The sequence below is a fragment of the Lynx rufus genome, unplaced genomic scaffold (genome assembly GCF_022079265.1).
Source record: "Lynx rufus isolate CCGP_SWC_20201006 ecotype Redwood Valley unplaced genomic scaffold, mLynRuf1.p SCAF_17, whole genome shotgun sequence".
NCBI lineage: Eukaryota > Metazoa > Chordata > Mammalia > Carnivora > Felidae > Lynx > Lynx rufus.
The window spans coordinates 30,121,929-30,143,277 of record NW_025814831.1 but is presented as its reverse complement, the minus strand read 5'-3'; the positions used below and the strand labels follow the sequence as shown (position 1 = coordinate 30,143,277).

Here is a 21,349-nt window from a genome sequence, read left to right as displayed (position 1 = left end):
AATCTAACAACCCCAGCGCCCCGCGCAGCGGAACCTTGACCTCAAGATGGCGTCTCGTAGTCATAAGATTCAATCAGCTCCAATCAAAAATGGCAGGGTGGGTCGTAATTTACAGTTCGAGCCTTTCTAGTCCCCACCAGGCTCTCCTTCTCTATGGTTATTGGCCGCTGCGTGGTGATTCAGAGCCAAAGGGAAGACTATCTATACACGTTCTTCTCTATGATTCTCCTCTTCAGTCGGCCTGGCCGCAGTGCATGCCGGGCAAGAGGAAGACCTCCAGAAGCTCCCCGCGCAGCGCGGCTGTGTTTGCGGCCTGTGCGAGTAGGCGCTTCGGAACCAGTCTCCCGGCGAGCGGTGCGCAGAAACCTCGAACCGGTGGAGCCCACTCGTAACCTGGAGCCCGGAAGGCCGCGAAGACCGTACTGTTTTCTCAGCGGCGGGTGAGTCCACGCCTCTGAACGCGTGTGGGAACCGGGAGACCCGGGAGACCGGGAGTAGGGGAAACCAGGGAGGGTGCGAAAGGGCCGGGTTGGGATTGGGGGTGAAGAGGGGTTGGGGTGGGGGAGGGGGCTGGCACGAGGCTTGGGTTTCTTCACTTCTCTAAGGCCTCGAAAACCAGTGGGCCCAGCAGGAACCCGTGGAGGCCGGGACCTACTGCCAGAGCTTTCCTCCTTGCATTGTCGCCCACTTTCTCTTTCCCTCCCACGGCCCGTCACTGAGTGGATCGCCTGGGCCTTTTCTGGGCTCCACGTTTGCCACAAAACGATCGGTCTGCCCCTGGGGAGCCCTTCCCTGAGGCCCCTTTCTAACCCGAGCCTGGGGAACCTTACTGTAGATTTTCCGGGCCTAGGACACTCTTGCCCCAGGCTTTGCCCACAAGCCAGAGAGCAGCCACCCGTTTTAGCGAGGTGCCGGCCACCAACGGATTTCTTTCCCTTCCTCTTTGGTCATCCAGAGCCCTCCACCGAGTGCACTCCCCCACACCCACTCCGGATTCAGCTAATGCCCACCTTTTTTGGCACCCTCTTGGTTTGCTTGTCTAAGATTGTGATGAGTATTGTGGTCCTGCCCCCTTCCTCCTTTGGAGGTTGCAGTAAACTATATCCCCATTCATTCTAGGCGATGACCAAGCTCCACATTAAAATGTGTTACTTCTTTCTTACTCTTCTTTGGTCTTCAGTACTTTTTAAATACGTTTTTCGAAGTAGATCTAGGAGTACGAAGATTATTTTGAAGTTATGTAATGTGGATATTTATATTGCCATGGAAAAGCCATTTTGATCCTGGGCAGAGAGGAGCAGACCAAAAGGAGGGAAGAGATTGGACTTCTCTTGTACCAGACTGCTCTAGTATGAAGTACTGTGAATTAGGTAGTTGGCAGTGGAGTATAAACAATTTTTATATGGTCTTGGGAACTTTGATTTTTAAAAGCTTTCCAAAAACATTCAGGGGCCTTGAAAGGCATTCAGTTGGTCCTCATGATTCAAGCAGATACTATACTATTCTAATTAATCTAACTTTTCTTGAAGCTTTGGTTTTTCTTCATCTGTAAATTGAGGATTATAAAAGTATCCACTTCATAGGTTATTGTTATTAGGGATTAATTGAGAAAAAGTATGTAAAATCCTTAATGCGATGTCTAAGTCACATAGTGTTTAGTTTGCATTAACTGATACTGTTATTTAAGAGATTTCAGTGAAGTACAAGAGCCTGATCCTGACTCTTAACGTTTCGTCCAATGTACTCTGAATAGACTTTTCTAAATAAAATCAAAGTTAACCCTTAATAAAAAGTTTCTTCTTGGTATGTTATTACTAGAAAGAGGCATTGTGATACAGTGAAAACAGCCTTTGGATTGGTAATTTCAGGATAGTGGGGACCTTGGAGTCCCCACTCACTTATTGTGTTTCCATGGACAAAATAGCTTCTTCATCTGTAAAAGGACAATAATATATCTACACCAGGTAATTTGGGAGATTCAGTGAGATAATGTATGTTGAAGGCTTTTGTAAACAGAAGTAAATAAAATGTTAGTTAATACTTTTATTAAATAATAATTCTTCTGGGAGTTACCGGATTCCCATTTCTGGTCTCCAAAATATGGTTTTTCCTGTATGTATGTATGTATGTATGTATGTATGTATGTATGTTTGAATGTTTGATTCCAAAACATTTCTAGTAAGAAAATGTTTTCATTGTCCCAGTGTTGCATGTAGGCACTATATGTTAATAATAGTTTGGGCCAAGGTGTTTTTTTTTGTTTGTTTGTTTGTTTTTTTGTTTTTGTTTTTTTTTGTGGTTTGGTATCTTTTTATTTTACTGTGTTAAGGCTTTAAATCTGTTATTAAAATAAAATGAGTTCATTTTAATATTGGTAATTACTTCAGACCCGATATTAGTTTGGGATTTTCAAGTAACTTCTTGGGTCACTGATTAGCTATATAGTTTTTTCATTTATATACGATTTAAAGAAAAATTGTATTGACTATTTTGTAACTTTGGAAGCAGAAGTAGTCATCAAATCTTTTAACGTCTTACAAAAACATTCTGTGTATTTTGTTTAACCTCTTGATAGTCTTTTCTGACAACTACCACTGCCATTCCTAAGAGGATTTCGATTGATTATCCCTTAAAGTTTTTGAATAGCTTTTCTCTTGCTTTTTAAAAAAATTTTGAAACTTCAGAAAATAAAAAGAACATAACACTTACACCACCAGAATTACTGATACTGCTTTTTAGAACTTAATCAGCACAATTTCAAACTTCAAAAAAGTTGCAAGAATAGTAGAAAGAATTCTTAAATAGCTTTTCACCCAGATTCCCCAAATGATAACATTTCACAAATTTACTTTATCCTCTCCTCTTTTTCTTCATAGTTTTCTTCTGAAATGTTTTGCTAGTAAGCCACAGATGAGGTGTCCTTAGCCCTTAAATACTTAAGTGTGTATTTCTTAGAATAAGGGTATTTTCATATTTAATAGCAGTACAGTGAACAAAATCAGGAAATTAATATTGATTCAATATTATCTAATTTACAGGTCTTAATTGGATTTAGCCTGAACTTGTTCTGAATTGATATTGCTTTTTTTTTTAAAGCAACTTTACTAAGGTGTAATTGATACATAAAATACACTTGTTGTAATGTGCAATTTAATGATTTTTAGTAAGTGTTCAGAGTTGTGTGACTGTTACCCCCAAAAGGATCCTTCTTTCCGGTTTGCAAGTCACTCCCTGTTCCCACCTCAGCTCCAGACTACCACTAATTTTTCTCTGTAAATAGTATCGCTTTTTAATCATTGAAAATGGTAAAACCGCAAAGTGGAAAGCTAAGAAAAAGATCACGTCCCTTTTTGGAGACTTAAAACACTTGAGTGTTTTCATACCTCTGAAAAGCTTTCCTGCAAAAGAAACATTTTGTTAATCAAGCATTTCCTATTCTTCTTTGGATATGGAATACTCTTTCCTAGGAATAGTTCCCGAAGACTCCACTTCTGTAGAAATTCAGTTTGAGATGCGGTTTTGAGGGGCTTGCTTTCCTTAGGCTGGGACAGGTATGTCAGTCCATTGTACCTTGTAGGCTGTAAGCAGAGCAGGGAACAATACACGCTACAGTATTGATCACTTATATTCAATGAAGAGCTACTGGACTGGCCGTGTAACTGTAGGAAAATAATGTTTAGAAAAGAATCTGACACACAATTGGAGCTAGATATTTGTTGAATGAATGAGTTGTATAAGTATTTGTTCAGGAGAATCTGTTGGTTCATTTGCCTCTTACCATTCAGAAATTTGGCACACCGGGTCTGGATGGGGTTAGCCAGTAAATCTATTCCGGGTGAAATATTTTTTCTATTGGGATAAAGCTGCAATGGAGGAATGGTTATTAGCAGTAAATGGTGTGAGAAAAGGAGTGATTTAACAGCATAAGGAGAAAAAAAAAACATAAAGAGGAAAAAGTGAAAAAAAGAAAAGCAGAATGCACGCGTATGTTGAGTGGTAGGGGTACATGTTATTTAAAGTTTTTTTATTTTGGACAGAGGAAACTAGATTTATTGAGATAAAATTTACATACAATAAAATGCACCCATTTAATTTCAGTGAATTTTGACAAACACGTAATAAATCTGTATGACCACTGCCACACTAAAGTAGGCACTAAAGATAGGGAATACTCGCGTGATAGGTGCTCATTTTGTTACTTTGGGCTATAAGGTTTCATACTGAGCCGGTAAAAATGCTTTGAGCCTTCTAGGGGTGCTTGGCTGGCTCAGTGGGAAGAGCATGTGGCTCTTAATCTCGGGGTTGTGAGTGTGAGCCCCACGTTGGGCGTAGACATTGCTTAAAAATAAAATCTTACTAAAAAAAAAATGCTTTGAGCCTTCTAAAAGTGAAGCCCTCCAGAGTGAAAGTGAAAAATACAAGTATTTTGTAAATGTTACCTAAATCATTTCAGTGCTAATAAAATAACCTTTGCAACTCTCTTTTTCTTAAACTCCTTGTGTGATCCCTCAGCAATTGGCTACACTTGAAATACGTACATCCAGAATCTAACACTTTGACCACCTATTCCAGACCACCCTCTCCTGTCTGTATTATTATAGTAGTCCTTGGAATCTCCACTTGTTCTCCAGTCTCATTAACACAGTGGCCAGTGACGCTATTAAAATGCCAGTCTTACTAACATAGTGGCCAGTGACGCATTTAAAGTGTAAGTCAGGTCAAAAGCCTTTCAAATGTTTTCCATCTCAGAGTAAAAATCAAAACTGTTGCAGTGGCCTACTAAGTACTACATTCTGTGAGCCCGCTCCCCCAAGTAATACTTGGCATTTATCTTTGCTTTCCTCAAGTACTCTGCTCCAGCTGTTGGCCTTGTTTTTCCTCCCACAAAACACTACATGATCACCTCAGGCTCCTATATTTGCTGTTTTCTTTGCTTGGAAGGCTGTTGCCTCCATATATGAGGCTTCCTGTCTTGGCCTCTTTGGAGTCTTCGTTCAGTTTGCCTATCTTCTTTGTGAGGCCCAACCACCATATTTAAAGTAAAGTGCTCCCATGTTCTTTTCCCTACTTTATTCTACAACGTACCTACCAACTTTTTGTTGTTATTTTATTTTTTTAACTTACATCCAAGTTAGCATATAGTGTAACAATGATTTCAGTAGATTCCTTAATGCCCCTTACCCATTTAGCCCATCCTCCCTCCCACAACCCCTCCAGTAACCCTCTGTTTGTTCTCCATATTTAAGAGTCTCAATGTTTTTTCCCCCTCCCTGTTTTTATATTATTTTTGCTTTCCTTCCCTTTCCTTGTGTTCATTTGTGTCTTAAAGTCCTCATATGAGTGAAGTCATATGATATTTGTCTTTCTCTGACTAATTTTGCTTAGCATAATACCCTCTAGTTCCATCCACATAGTTGCAAATGGCAGGATTTCATTCTTTGTGATTGTTGGAGTAATACTCCATTGTATATGTATAGTATATCTTCTTTACCCATTCATCCATCGATGGACATTTGGGCTTTTTCCATACATCGGCTATTGTTGATAGTGTACCTACCAACTTTGAATCTCCATATAATTTATTATGAGAATATTACAATTTATCAACTGTAGGTAAAAACTGATCAGCTTTGCTTACGGTTATAAAAGTATTCTTAGTCATTTTCACACATGCCAAAACATAAAAGTTTATGTTGAAAAAAGTGGTTGATACTCTCACTTTAGGGTGTTTAAAGTGAACATTAATATTGGTCAGTGATCATCAGAATTGTTTGTTTTCTGACCATAGGAGGGACCATTATCTTATTAAGATACCTTTCTTTACCTGTGAAGTTTCACCTATGAATAAGCAAGTTTTGGATGGTTTTAAATGAAAGGGACATATAACAAAAATTAGAAGTGAATAGAATGCATACGTTAGCATAAAACATATAATCTGGTTATTCTTACAGAATGAATTCTACATTTAAGAGCCACGAAATACAGTTGAAACACCAAGAACATAAAGGGTTTTAAAAAAATGGTTACAGCTTAATACTTGGCAATAAATTCATGCTCCGGTCTTTGTAAAAACATTGTGAGGCTAGACACTGGGTCATTGCTAGCATAGAAATTGGCACATGGGAGCTTGTTAATAAATTTGTTTACTGATTCATTCACTAATTTATTTATTCAACAGGTATTAATACCAACTGCCCTCCTAAGAAAGTGCTGAGATAGAGTATTATAATGATAATAGAAGAGCTTCTGTAAGTAGGACAGTAGCCCTCTTTTGAAAGGAGATACACTTCTGCCCCCTCCTGTAGAATGTTAGTTTTTATTTTTGGGCAAAAAGTATTACAAAAAGATTAAAAATTCAACACATTTATAATATTAAATTAGTTCCATTTTTTCCTTTTTAATTTATGCTGATGCTTAAGATTTTAAAGCATTTTCCAGTACCTTGTTTTCTAAGTGTATGAAATTCTAGGAATTTGTTTTACCTGTAAAGCTTTGTAGATATTTTAAGTGTACTGTGTTTTCTGAAATGGAAGTTTAGATTTTATAGAATTATCCTAAATAATCCTGTATTATCCTAACTTATTAAGTCAACACTGAGGAAGAACAGCTGTGAGCCTGAAGGACATGCTTATCTAAGACTGTTTTAAAGAAAAGTCTAATAAACAGGTAAAAAGATACTCAACCTCATTAGTGATTAAGGAAATACATATTGAAATGAGAGTATTTTTTACCTATGAGACTGTTATAATTTAAACACTGATTTACTCCAGTGATGTTGAGGATCTGAGGAAAGGGCATACATACCCATGTATTGGTGGTGAGGATATAAATTTGTATGTTAGTTTTGGAGGATGATTTGGAGGTAAAGTGTAGATACATACAGTACTAAGCTGTGTTATAAAATTATTTGCACAGGTGCATAGATTTATATATCTAGTATGTCTAAGAATGTTCAATGTTATTTGTAAGAGGCAAAATGTGGAGCCAATCATCCTTGTTGATTGAATAATTATTGTATACCTGTATTATGGTAGTTTACTGCATTATAAAGTTGGGATAGAACTTTGTGAACTGATATGAAGAGATGTTAATGATAATGAAGGAGAAATGCACGTAACAATATAGTATGATTATACTGTTTGCAGAAAAACACAAATAATTATATGTTAGTTTGTGTATAGAAAGCTATTTAGAAGAATACAACGGTATATACCAAACTGTTGGGATTAGGGGGCGAGGAAGTGGAAGACATGCACTTTTTATCTTCTCTCTTCTGAAGGGTGAGTAAATCAGTGTATGAAATACACACACAGAAATAGTACAAATGTTCTTTAAAAGCTTCAAACAACTCTAGACCCCTTCAGTTGTAGAGTGTAGGTGAAATTTTTCCTAGTATCCAACAAACATCCTGTTCATTAAATTGCTGCTATTTAGTGCCATCACTGATACGGGATCACTGATTTTGGCTGCTTTTTAAAATTGGTACATGGAATCTTCCTAGGGCATCACATTGTTTTTCTACTTTTTCTTATAGTTCTGGACACTCAAGTATGTTGATGAAAATATAAAATTTGGTCATAAAGGAGTCTTAAATACATTCATTAAGCTAAAACACAAAATTAAATTTCTTTTAAGTAATATAAATCAAATGAAGCGATTCAGTGTATTCTTACATTAAATCAAATGCTAACATCTGATTCTTGAATTTCATTCATTCATTGAATTTCATTCAAGAATGGTTAGGAGTTTTGCTTTTATCAAAAATTATGACATCTTTCTCACTGTCACAAATTTTATGTTCTTTATATCTGAATGGTTACCATGTGACCTGATGTCAGGCGGTTTCTTCCCCCTCAGGTTTATAGTTTACTGAGACAGACAGTCATTTGTCCTTGAGGAACTGGCCAACATTGAGTCAACAAATACTGCGTAACTTTGTACATTTAGTTTTCAGGGTGCTGATGTGTGTAAAAAATGACTGCATCAGAACACTTAAAAAAAAAACTGTTAGATAACCTTCCTGGATTCTGAGTTTGGTTTAAAAAGATTCGTTGATGTTTGGTTTTTAATTTTTGGATATTAACTGAACCTCAAAATTTTTTTCTTCCTTTATATGTATTCCCACATGATTGTAGGAGTCTATCCTGAATTTAGATCGTGTACATTTTGGGAACTTATTTTAGAAAAGATCTAAGTTTTAAAAATTCTCAATGGACAGACAGAGAAAAGAGGGTCTTTGCCAACTACTTTGGGTAAGAAAACTTTAGAATTTTGCAGATACTCTAAAAATGAAGGCCAACAAACCAGGCATACCAAATTGCAAAGATTTCAAATAAAATGATTTGTCATGATTTTTTTCTTTAGACCGCTGCAGTAAGAATGTCTTTTCCCCCTCATTTGAATCGCCCTCCCATGGGAATCCCAGCACTCCCACCAGGGATTCCACCCCCACAGTTTCCTGGTTTTCCTCCACCTGTACCTCCAGGTAAGTTTGTGGATATTGTTGTTTCTTTAACCTGCAGTTTCATCATTACACTGTTAACTTTAGGAAAATGATATGTGTTAGTAGTAAAGATGTCTGTTAGCATCCTTTTGTAAATGTGATGTATCATTTTCCTGTGGCAGTACTTTTCTCTCTAGGTGAGTATCAAATTCATCTGGGGAGGTTAAAAAAAAAAAAACGCTTTATTTAAAAAAAAAAATAGGGGGGTGTCTGGGTGGCTCAGTCAGTTGAGCGTCCGACTTCAGCTCAGGTCATGATCTCTCAGTTCATGAATTCGAGCCCCGCATCAGGCTCTGTGCTGACAGCTCAGAGCCTGGAGCCTGCTTCAGATTCTGTGTCTTCCTCTCTCTCTGCCCCTCCCCCACTCATGCTCACTCTGTCTCTGTCTCTCTCTCTCAAAAATAAACATTAAACAAAATTTAAAAAGGCAGTACGTTCATATGGTTCAGTCATCAAAAAGGTATACAGTGAATACTTTTCCTTGAATTCCTACATAACTTACTACTATCTCTTACCGAAAGAGGGAAACTTATTTTTATTTAACTTTTTTGTATTAAAAAAAAATTTTTTTTAACATTTACTTATTTTTGAGAGAGACAGAGACAGAACGTGAGTGGGGGAGCGGCAGAGAGAGAGGGAGACACAGAATCCGAAACAGGCTCTAGTCTCTGAGCTGACAAAGCCCGATGCGGGGCTCAAACTCATGGACTATGAGATCATGACCTGAGTTGAAGTCGGATGCCCAACGGACTGAGCCACCCAAGCGCCCTGAGAGGGAAACTGTTTTAAACAGTCATTAGTTTCTTTATTCTTCCAGATACTTTTTAGTACATATTACATGCCATCACAAGTATATATTCTTTTATCCAATGTTTTTTTTTTTTTTCTTAATGTAGATGTATAGTAGCATCCTATATGTACTGTTCTACCCCTTTTTTTATGCTTGATAATATATTTTGGAGAGCTTTCCAGATTACCTATAAAAGCTTCCTCTCTCCAAAGCTCTTTGAGGTCTAAAGAAAAAGAATTTTTTTTTTCAGGCCCTACTCCAACCCACTGATTCAGATCCTCAAGGTACTGGGGCCTAGGAATGTTTATTTTCAATAAGTTCATAGGCGGATCCTAAGGATCTATTTAAGCAAAACTAAGAGAACCCACATTTGAGAACCATTATCTTTTTATTTTTATTTTTTAACATTTATTTATTATTGAGAGACAGACACAGAGTGTGAGCAGAGGAGGGGTAGAGAGAGTGGGAGACACAGAATCCGAAGCAGGTGAGAACCATTATCTTGAGGTACATCTTAACATTGCTTGGCCTAGAGAGCGAGAGTTTTCCTTTGGTTTATGGGCAGTAGTTCAGATATTTTTAACAGGGCTGAAAAAATTTTATACAAAATCACCTTCTCTTCCAAAAGACAGTATCTTAAGAGCTGTCCTTAATTTGTATGTGAAAAGTTTTGCTTTTCTTATGTTTGCTTTTTTGCTGAAATCAGCAAATGATCCTGTAAATAATCCAGAAATATTTGAGGAAAGCTTTTTTTTTTTTAATTAAAATTTTTTTAAATTAATTTATTTATTTTGAGAGTGAGTGAGTGCATGCAGGGGACGGGCAGACGGGGAGAGAGAGAATCCCAAGCAGGCTCTGTACTGACAGCACAGAGCCTAATGTGGGGCTCGAACTCACCAACGGTGAGATCATGACCTGAGCTGAAATCAAGAGTCAGATGCTTAACCGCTTAGCCACACAGGCATCCTGTTTGAGGGAAGCCTTATATCAGAGACCTGTTTTTAACTATTGGATTATCTATTTGAAATTAGTGTTTTACTGTTGAGAGATCAACAGTACATTGAAGTTGGCTCATAAGATGGGTTGTTAATTCACAACACATTCTACGGACTCAGTTTTGAGGCCTCCTACTCCTAGGGCAAGTATATAGCAGTGTTGGAGTAGGTATGAAAAGCCACAAGATAAACATGGCTGAGAGACAACGCGAGTGGGGTAGAGGCAGAGAGAGAGGACACAATCTGAAGCAAGCTGTCTGCACAGAGCATGATGCTTGAATCTACGAATCTCTAGATCATGACCTGAGCCAAAGTCAGACACTTAACCAACTGAGCCACCAGGTGTCCCCCATGATATATTTTTTTAAACAAAACCCTTGTGTTATATAGCTTTATAGGAAAGAATAGTTTACTTTTTAAAAAATTTCTTTATGAAGAAATTTAAGGGATTGGGAATGAAGCATAATCACTTATTCAGAATCAGGAAAGATGACTGAAAGATCAGTGCCTTAATTTCCCTACTAGTAGATTGGTTTTATAGAAAAGATTTAAATTCCTTTGATGGGATACCTGGGTGGCTCAGTCGGGTTGAGCTTCCGACTCTTGACTTTGGCTCAGGTCATGATCTAATGGTTCATGGGTTTGAGTCCTGCATTGGGCTCTTCACTGACAGTGTGGAGCCTGCTTGGATTCTCTCTCTCCCTCTCTATCTCTGCCCCCTCCTTGCTTGTGCGCATGCGCTTTCTCTCCGTGTGTGTGTGTGTGTGTGTGTGTGTGTGTGTGTGCGTGCGCGCTCTCTCCCTCAAAATAAATAAACTTTAAAAAAAGTTTAACTCCTTTTTTTTTTAAAGAGCAAATACTAAATTTAACCTTTTCTGATGAACATTATACCAAATTATTAAATGGAAGTAGAAGATAAATGAAACCTGTTTCTCTTAAGACTACTCTCTGCAACTGTTAAAAACTGAGAACAAACTGAGGATTGATGGGGGGTGGGAGGGGGAGGGTGGGTGATGGGTATTGAGGAGGGCATCTTTTGGGATGAGCACTGGGTGTTGTATGGAAACCAATTTGACAATAAATTTCATATATTAAAAAAAAAAAAAGACTACTCTCTGCATATCTTTTAAAATGGGTCAGCAGGGGGCACCTGGGTTAAGTGTCCAACTCTTGATTTTGGCTCAGGTTGTGATCTCACGGTTGGTGGATTCAAGCCCCGTGTGGGGCTCTTTGCTGACAGTGTGGAGTCTGCTTGGGATTCTCTGTCCCTCCCCTGTTCACGTCTTCTCTTTCTCTCTGTCTCTGTCTCTCTCTCAAATAAATAAGTGAACATTAAAAAAAAAAAAAAAAAAGGTGGGTCAGCTGCTCCTGAAACTAGATTGTAAGTGTTTCTTCTTGCCTGTTTGGTCATTGCCATACTAATGTGGGCATTTATTCAGAATAACACTATTAATTCTGATTCTGTTTATAATAGCATACAGTATCATTTCTGTTCAGGGAAATATACTTGGGTGATAAATCAGACTTTAGTTGCAACTCATTGTGCATTCTTTGTAGGGCATCAATACTTTAAAAGGTAAATAATAAAGTAGTATGCTAAACTCGTGTAGTAATTCAAGACCACACATAACCCATGTTCATGAATCATTTTCTTCTCTTGCTTATTAATGCAATTAATTGCACTTTTAAGTGTGATGGTCAAATTCTATATTAAATTAGAAAATAAATTTGAAAAATAACCGTAATTTTTCCCTAAAGAGTAATATATGCATATAGAAAAAGAAAGTTTTTTCTCCATAGTTCTTGAGAATTCCCTTCCCCAAACATAGCCTTTCTTACCAGTTTGTAGTGTGCACGCTTCAGAGATGAACTATGCATATCCTGATGTGTTTGCTTTTGTATACTCTTTCCCTGCTTCTGTTTTTCTTTATTTTCTTTTAAATTTAAAAAAAAATTTTTTTTTTTTTGAGAGAGAGCAAGAGCATGGGCACACATGCAAGCCAAGGGAGTGATGGAGAGAGAGGGAGGGAGAGAATCTTAAGCAGGCTCCATCCTCAGCACATAGGGCTTGATCCCACAACCCTGGGATCATGACCTGAGCCAAAATCAAGAATCCTACACTCAAGCGACAGAGCCACCCAGGTGCCCTCCCTCTTATTTCTGTTTTTTAAAAACAGCATAGTATTGCACTGTTCACGCTTTGTATACTTAGCATGTATAGATCTTTGTAATGAGTAGTAATACATTCTCTATTATGAATTTCATATTGCATGAAATTTAGTAAGTTGGGCTAAGAAATGTATTATTCAGGGGTGCCTGGGTGGCTCAGTCGGTTGAGCGGTCGACTTCGGCTCAGGTCATGATCTCGCGGTCCGTGAGTTCGAGCCCCGTGTCGGGCTCTCAGAGCCTGGAGCCTGTTTCAGATTCTGTGTCTCCCTCTCTCTGACCCTCCCCTGTTCATGCTCTGTCTCTCTCTGTCTCAAAAACAAATAAACGTTAAAAAAAAAAATTAAAAAAGAAATGTATTACTCAAATTTTAGTAACTATTAAAAAGGAACAAAGAGTGGGGCACCTGGGTGACTCAGTTGGTAGAGCATGTTACTCTTGATCTCAGGGTTGTGAGTTTGAGCCCCATGTTGGGTTTAGAGCTTACTTTATTATTATTACTATTTTTATTTTTAATGTTTATTTTTGAGAGAGAGAGACAGAGCCAGAGTGGGGGAGGGGCACAGAGAGAGGGATACACAGAATCTGAAGCAAGCCCCAGGCTCTGAGCTGTCAGCACAGAGCCGAACTAGGGGCTTGGACTCACAAACTGTGAGATTGTAACCTGAGCCAAAGTTGGATGCTCAATCATGGGAGCCACCCAGGCACCCCTAGAGCTTACTTTAAAAGAAAAGGAAAAAACATTTTTTTTCTACTATGTCTTTCTGACTTTTTCTTTAACCGCTTACCTATGGAAAAGGTGCCATATAGATTACAGTTGATTAAAAGGGGGGAGGATTTAGTTTTTATTTTACAAAGTGAAAACTTTAGATAGGTTGATGAATTCTAGTTTTGAGCATCCACTGTATTTAAGTGCTACACACAAATGATCTCCGTAAGTCTCATAGGTACTCCAAAGAAATGATTACCTTACCACAATTGAGGAAACTGTAGCTTAAGAGTTTGGCCACGGTTGCACAGTTAGGCATGACATAACGATGAGTTGAACCCAGGTTTGATTCCGAAGTCTTTTTATTTTTTTTTTAAGTTTAATTACTTAATCTCTACATTCAGTGTGATCTCACAACCCTGAAATCAAGAGTTGCATGCTCTTCCCACTGAGCCAGCCAAGCACTTCTATGTTTTTTCCGTTTTTGTAATATTCTTTTGGTGTATTGATAGGAATCCTGATTTTTCTCATTTAAAAGTTATTTTAAGTGAGTTATATTGGAAGATAAATGGATAATGTTAAATGTTTAAGAATTTATTACCAGTCTTAGCTGGAGAATTCTTTTAAGTTGATGTTAAATTTGAACTGAAGAGCGACTTCGGAACTTCTTGAGATGTATTTAGAAGCATTTTAAAATTTATGTTAGAAAACTGGACAAAATCTTTCACTGACTTTTGCCCTCATTACATTCTTTTTCTTAGTACTCAAATGGTAAGATTTCATTAGTTATATACACAAGGACACTCTATATAGTAGCCATTGATTGGTAAACAATGTAGTTAAAAACAAAAATGCAGATTTCACTACGATGTCAGTAATAGCCCATTAATCTCTCTCAAACCTTCAGAGCAGCAGATACTTGTCTTAGAGATTTTCTTTGACACTGACTGACATTCCTGGTCATATTTTTTGCATGATTTATTTTGAATTTTTTAAATTAATTAATTTATTTTTAATTTCTTTAAAGTAAGCTCTATGCACAACGTGGGGCTTGAACACATGACCCCGAGATTAGGAGTCTCATGCTCCACTGACTGAGCTACCTAGGCTGCCTTATTTTTTTAATTTTTAGAGAGAGTGTGAGCAGGGTAAAGGGGCAAAGGGAGAGAGAGAATCTTAAAGCAGGCTACACACTCAGTGCAGAGCCTGACTTGGGGCTCGATCTCATGACCCTGGGATCGTGATCTGAGGTGAAATCAAGAGTTGGACACTCAACTAACTAAGCCACCCAGGTGCCCCTGATTTTTGTTTTTATTAAAGAACCAGCAATAACACGATTCTATGTAGGTTTCCAGATTAATTTCTCATTTGATACCTTTTTTTTTTTTAACCTTTTGAAGGATTCATTAATACTGTTGTTTACCCATAAGTGAACCTGTATTTGTGTAAGTTACTGGCTTTCAGGATGTACTGAATCAGATGAACATGAATCAACAACTATAGAGTTTTTTAAACTTCTGAGACGAAAGCATATTGTGGCAGCCTTTTTGCTTTTTGAATAGTTTTTTTTGTTGTTATGTAAGTTTATATGGACTGGTCTGATGCCCCATTGCTTTTGAAAATAAGGCATTCATCAATATCTCATTGTCATTAGTCCTGCATTTTTATCTGTTGGTATGGCACGTAGTTGATATAGAATGTAGTCTTATATACTTGTATTCTTACAATTTATTATGCTTTTTTTCTCAGGGACCCCAATGATTCCTGTACCAATGAGCATTATGGCTCCTGCTCCAACTGTAAGTACAATTTTAAGGAGGAATGAGGGGATACAGTAGTAATACTTCTTTTAAAGCTAAACAACTTGATAAAGTATTTTAGTTTAAAAGAATGATGGGGAGTGAGAGCATCCATGTATTTGAGTATCATTTTCACTCAGCTATGCATATTATGCAGTTGTCCCTAAAATAGGCTCCCTAAATAGTTTTATGATTTCCCTCGTATTCTCTACACTCTTCATATACTTGTTCTTTCAGATTTAGGACATTGGTTTTTTTCACCATTCTCTCATTTTGTCTTGGTCCTGGGAGATAGGAGAATGATCTGACATGCCTAATCTCATAAAAGAAAGAAAAAATACTGTAGGAATGATCTTAGCAGAAATTTAAATTCTGAAGTGAAATTTGAGTTGAATATATTTCCATTCTTTCCTCATACCTACCTAATTTTTAGCCCCTTCCAACCTATTTTTTCTCTGTTGTCTGTTATGGTATCTTTAAGCTTTGTAAAGTTTTATTGAAGCCTTTACTCTGCTAAACTGTTTCATTTTCAGTCTTCTTAAGCCTTAATTCTTCACATTCATCAAAGCTTTCGTACATTCTCAGCATCTTCATTAAGAATGCTAACATGCTACTACACATGAATAAATAATAATCCTCTTAACTGTTATTTAGCCAGAATTTTTCTTTGAGTTAACTGGTAGAATATGAAGCTTCATTTGGAATTCTATGAGGGAGGGTAGATCTCATTACTTTCAACTGTTTCTCTACCTGTGGATTTTGAAATGGGAGGGAGAAGGAGGTGTTACCTATATTAAAAAGGAGATGGTAACTCTGTGGGGAAACAAATCTGCTGTGAGGCCGACCGCTAAGAAGATACGGTTCTTCAGACCAAGGGGAGGTCTAATTTTTCTTGGATCAGATACCCATTGTTGGGGTATTTTGGAAAACCTCCACCTGACAGGTACTTACTGTCTTGCATTTCAGCCTAGGAAAAGGTGGGACTTGGGGTTTGGAGCAGCTCCCTCAGTTCACCACTCTTTATTCAGTGCCTTCTGTGGATGTTTTGCTAAATTCAGTTTCAGATGTAAAAATGAGTAAGATTGGTTCTCTGGGAAGTTGAAAGTTACAAAGGAAAAGTAAAAAATGCAACTGATAAAGGTAAAATTTAAGTTGTGGAGAATGCTGTGAGAGTATTTGAATACTCTTGTCAGAGGATTAGCAGGGATAATTGAAATTTGCTTTTATGTTTGTACAGAGTAGAGTTGTGACGGATCTCCTGGATATATTTGATAATTTTAAATGACTTATGATATCGTGGACATTTAAGAATTAGGTCTTAAATATAAAGAAATTTCCATCCAAGTTATTTTTATTTTCTTTTCCAAGTTGTTTTTAAAAGAAAGGTTATCTAATAGTAGAACTTGTCGCAAATAATTTTGTGTTAATGAAAAATGATAGGAGCTTTAGATTAGGTATGTAGAACCTTTACTAATTGCTGTGTATGCACTACTTAAAAATTGTTGTTAGCTTAATGTTACATTAAACGTGATGGGAATTTAATTGCCAGGTCCAATTTTACTGCCTTTTTTTTCACTCTAGGTTTTAGTACCCACTGTGTCCATGGTTGGAAAGCATTTGGGAGCAAGAAAGGATCATCCAGGCTTAAAGGCTAAAGAAAATGATGAAAATTGTGGTCCCACTACTACAGTTTTTGTTGGCAACATTTCTGAGAAAGCTTCAGACATGCTTATAAGACAGCTCCTTGCTGTAAGTGTTAAACTGTTTTTCATTTTTAAGTTTTATTATCGATTTCAAATTTATGAAAACGCAGAAAGGACTGAATAATCCTTTTCTGCTTTTTATTTTGAAAATGTTCAATCCTGCAAAACAGTTGAGTGAATAGTATAGTGAAACACAATTTTGTTTTGCCACATTTATTTTCTACCCGCGCGCACACACACACCCCACACACATTTTTTCTGAATGATTGGAGATTAAGTTGTGATGTGATGTTTCATCTCTAAATACTTCCTGTTTTTCCTAAGATGGAGGACATTCTCCTATATGATCACAAAACCATCATCATACTTAAGAAATTTAAGGCTGGGATACCTGGGTGATGCAGTTGGTTAAGCATCTGACTTGGGCTCAGGTCTTGATCTCAAGGTTGGTGAGCTCTAGCCTCACTGGGGATGAGCTCGAGCCCTCCCACTCCCACTCTCCCTGTCTTTGCCCCTTGTGGAATTCTCTCTCTTTCCCTCTTTCTCTGCCCCTCGCTCACTTGTGCGTTCTCTCAAAAAAAAAAAAAAAAAAAAATTAAAGGCTGATACAGTATTTTTTCCCGCTGATATAATATTGTTAACTGAATGTATTTACAGTTCATATGTAATTTTCCCAATAATCTCCATAATTGCTGCATTTTGTTTATCTATGATTCAGTCAAGGATTATACATTGTACTGAATTGTTATACTTTGTTGGCAGGGCAGAGACTGACATGAGGCTCATAAGAGCATAAGGTCACGACCTGAGCCTCATGACCTGAGCCAAAAATCAAGAGTTGGATGCTTAACCACAGAGCCACCCTGGCGCCCCTAGACATCTTCTCTAATACAGAATAGCTTCCTGTCTTTTGCTTGTTTGTTTGCTTGTTTTGTTTTTGTTTTTCATGACATTGACATTTTTTTTTAAAAAGGTTTATTTTTGAGAGAGACAGAGGGAGAAGCGCGAGCACAGGGAGGGGCAGAGACAGAGGGAGACAGAAAATCTGAAGCAGTCTCTAGGCTCCAAGCTGTCAGCTCAGGGCCCAGCTCAGGGCTCAGACTCACTAATTGTGAGATCGTGACCTGAACCAAAGTCAGATGCTTAACTGACTGAGCCACCCAGGTGCCCCTGACATTGATGTTTAAAAAAATTTTTTTTAAATGTGTATTTATTTTTGAGAGAGAGAGCATGGACAGGAGAGGGGCAGAGGATACAAAGTGGGCTCTGTGCTGACAGCCTGATGTGGGGCTTGAACTCATTAACTGTGAGGTCATGACCTGAGGTGAAGTCAGACACTTAACAGACTGAGCCGTCCAGTTGCCTCATTGGTTTTCTTTTTTTCTTAGTTTAAAAATTTTTATCCTGGGACGGGTGGGTGGCTCAGTTGGTTAAGCTTCGGACTTTGGCTCAGGTCATGATCTCGCTTGTTAGTGGGTTCGAGCCCCATGTTGGGCTCTGGGCTGACAGCTCAGAGCCCTGAGCCTGCTTCAGATTCTGTGTCGCCCTCTCTCTCTCCCCTTTCTGCTCATGCTCTGTCCCATGCCCTCTCTCTCTCTCAAAAATAAACAGAAAAAAAAAAAGATTAAAATTTTTATCCTGGTGATAAATGCACTTTAAGTGAAATAATAATGATTTTATAATGAAAAACAACAGTGCCTGTACTCTCTCCCTCCATAATCTCCTCTGTTTTTTAAAGAAGTGATTTAAAAATCTTCTCCTTTTTGATTTTATTGCCATTTCTGTTTTGTAGAGTGTATGATCCTTGAATTAAAAAATGTTTAGGAAATAAACACCACAAAACCTAGCTTCGTCAGATTCAGTATTTTGTGATACTATCTCTAGATTTTTTTCTTAAGAGATAAATCATTACAGTTGGCCCCAATTCCCACTTCTTTTTTCACAGAGGTAATTATCAGAGGTAAACCACTATCCTAAATTTGGTGTTTATCATTCATGTGTGTATTTCTTACTTTAATTACATATTTATACATTCAGAAAATTTATAATTAAATTTTAATTCTATACTATATAACTTGTTTTTTTCACCTAATATATATATATATATATACCTTTAGTTTACTTATTGCTATGTACCATTGGATTGTAGTAATGTACCATGAATTTTAAATTTTCTTTTTTTTTTTTTAATTTTTTATTATTTATTTATTTATTTATTTAGAGACAGGGACAGAAACAGAGCATGAACAGGGGAGGGGCAGAGAGAGAGGGAGACACAGAATCCGAAGCAGGCTCCAGGCTCTGAGTTGTTAGCACAGAACCCAATGTGGGGCTTGAACTCACAAACCAAGAGATCATGACCTGGAATTTAAAATTTTCTAATGATAGTCTTATGGATTGTTTCTATTTCTTGACACTATGTTTTGCTGTATGATTACTGGTAATGTCATGTCTTCAGTGAACATGAAAAAACTTCTGTCATGTATTCTCTTAGAAGTGGAATTTCTGAGTCTTATAGCATGTTTATCTTCAGTTTTACAAGATAATGCCAACTTTTTTCCAAAGGAATGTTGGGAGGACATTTTAAAAAAAAAATCTCTATTGTGACATAATACTTATACTTTAAAATTCACCCTTTCATAATAATTCAGTTGTTTTTAGTATATTCACAAAGTTGTACAAACATCACCACTAACTTCATTCTAGAACATTTTCATCACCCCAACTACAAAACCTGTACCCTGTAAGTCACTTCCCATTCTTTTCTCTCCCCAGCGTATGGCAACCACTATCCTACTTTCTGTCTGTGTAGTTTTGCCTATTCTGGGTATTTTATAGACAGAGAATCATAGGGCATGTGTGGCTTTTTGTGTTTTGTCTTTTCTTTTTTACTTAATGTTTTCAGGGTTCATCTACATTGTAGCTTATATCACTATTTCGTTCCTTTTTATGGACAAATATTCCATCTGATGGACATACCTCATTTTGTTTACCCATTCATTAGTTGATGGGCAATTGGGTTATTTCCACTTTTTGGTTGTCGTGAGTAACGGTGCTGTGAATATTTGTGTACAAGTGTGTGGAGATAATGTATATATTCTATTTGAAACATCTTTTTATTTTTATTTATTTTTAAAGTTTGTTTATTTTGAGAGAGAGAGAGAGAGATTGAGAATCCCAAGCAGGCTCTGTGCTGATAGCAGGGCTCGAACTCACTAGCTGTGAGATCATGACCTGAGTCGAAGTTAGATGCTTAACTAACTGAGCCACCGGGGCTCCCCTTTAAGTTGTTTTTTTTTTTTAATTTTTTTTTTAACGTTTATTTATTTTTGAGAGAGAGACAGAGCATGAACAGACAGAGCATGAACAGGGGAGGGGCAGAGAGAGAGGGAGACACAGAATCCGAAGCAGGCTCCAGGCTCTGAGCTGTCAGCACAGAGCCCGACGCGGGGCTCAAACTCCTGGACTGTGAGATCATGACCTGAGCCGAAGTCGGACGCTTAACCTATCAAGTCACCCAGGCGCCCCTCCCCTTTAAGTTTTAAGTAGGCTCTGTGACCAGTGCTCAAACTCACAACCCTGAGATCAAGTTGCATGCTATACTGAATGAGCCATCAGGGTACCCCTTATTTTTCTTTTAAGGCCTTAAATGTCTAGTGATCCTTGATTGTTTACATTTAAGAGTTAGGGATTAAAAGTCTTTTTGTGTGGAAATGCTGGGTTTGTAAATTGTTGAACATCATTGTAGGGTAATTTAGCCATCAGTTGATTGGTTTCATGCCTAGTGAGTATATGATTGGCTGCCCTTGTTACCCATTCTGTATCCCTTCCTGATCTTTCATATCTGTTCTGTTCACTTTCTTCATAACTTCATTCTGTCTTTACCTGAGGATGGGGATAGTATAGTTTCTTATAAAGATAGCAGGCTATCTTCTCTGGGGGTGGAGATTAGAGTAGTTGCTTGAAAAGAACTCTGAGGCTTTGATTGTTCCATATTCATATTGTCAGGCAAGCACCTGTTTTTATTCAGCTTCATTCTGCAACTCCATTCTCTACTGTACGCACCTTTTACCTCTAGTCTAGGTCCACTTGGCTTTGTAGAATCCATTAACCTAATTCTTTCTCAGTAGTATCATCCATCTGTTAACACTTGGGAGTTAATGGCTTTCTTTGATACACTGAATGAGTTCCCATCCTTCCATTTGCCTTTTGTCTTTTAAAATTTTTTTTAATGTTTATTCATTTTTTAAAAAAAATTTTTTTTTTTTCAACGTTTATTTATTTTTGGGACAGAGAGAGACAGAGCATGAACGGGGGAGGGGCAGAGAGAGAGGGAGACACAGAATCGGAAACAGGCTCCAGGCTCTGAGCCATCAGCCCAGAGCCTGATGCGGGGCTCGAACTCCCGGACCGCGAGATCGTGACCTGGCTGAAGTCGGACGCTTAACCGACTGCGCCACCCAGGCGCCCCAATGTTTATTCATTTTTGAGAGAGCGTGAGTGGGGGAGGGGCAGAGAGAGACTCTGAAGCAGGCTCCAGGCTCTGAGCAGTCAGCACAGACACAGGCACAGGGTCTGATGCAGGGCTCGAATTCACAGATGGGCAGATCATGACCTGAACCGAAGTTGGTCGCTTAACCAACTGAGCCACCCAGGCGCCCCTTGCCTTTTGTCTTCTTAAAAT

General features: G+C 37.9%; 1 protein-coding gene across 1 annotated transcript in view; it reads left to right on the top strand.

Annotated features, from left to right (window-relative positions):
* Window positions 1-285: 285 nt before the first annotated feature.
* RBM25 (RNA binding motif protein 25) overlaps window positions 286-21,349 on the top strand; it is a 61,271-nt gene continuing 40,207 nt past the window's right edge. The window contains exons 1-4 of the mRNA XM_047079403.1: window positions 286-440; window positions 8,365-8,485; window positions 14,913-14,962; window positions 16,544-16,711. Coding sequence (XP_046935359.1) covers window positions 8,380-8,485; window positions 14,913-14,962; window positions 16,544-16,711 — 324 coding nt within the window. The 5' untranslated portion in view covers window positions 286-440; window positions 8,365-8,379. The remainder of the gene's footprint in view (window positions 441-8,364; window positions 8,486-14,912; window positions 14,963-16,543; window positions 16,712-21,349) is intronic.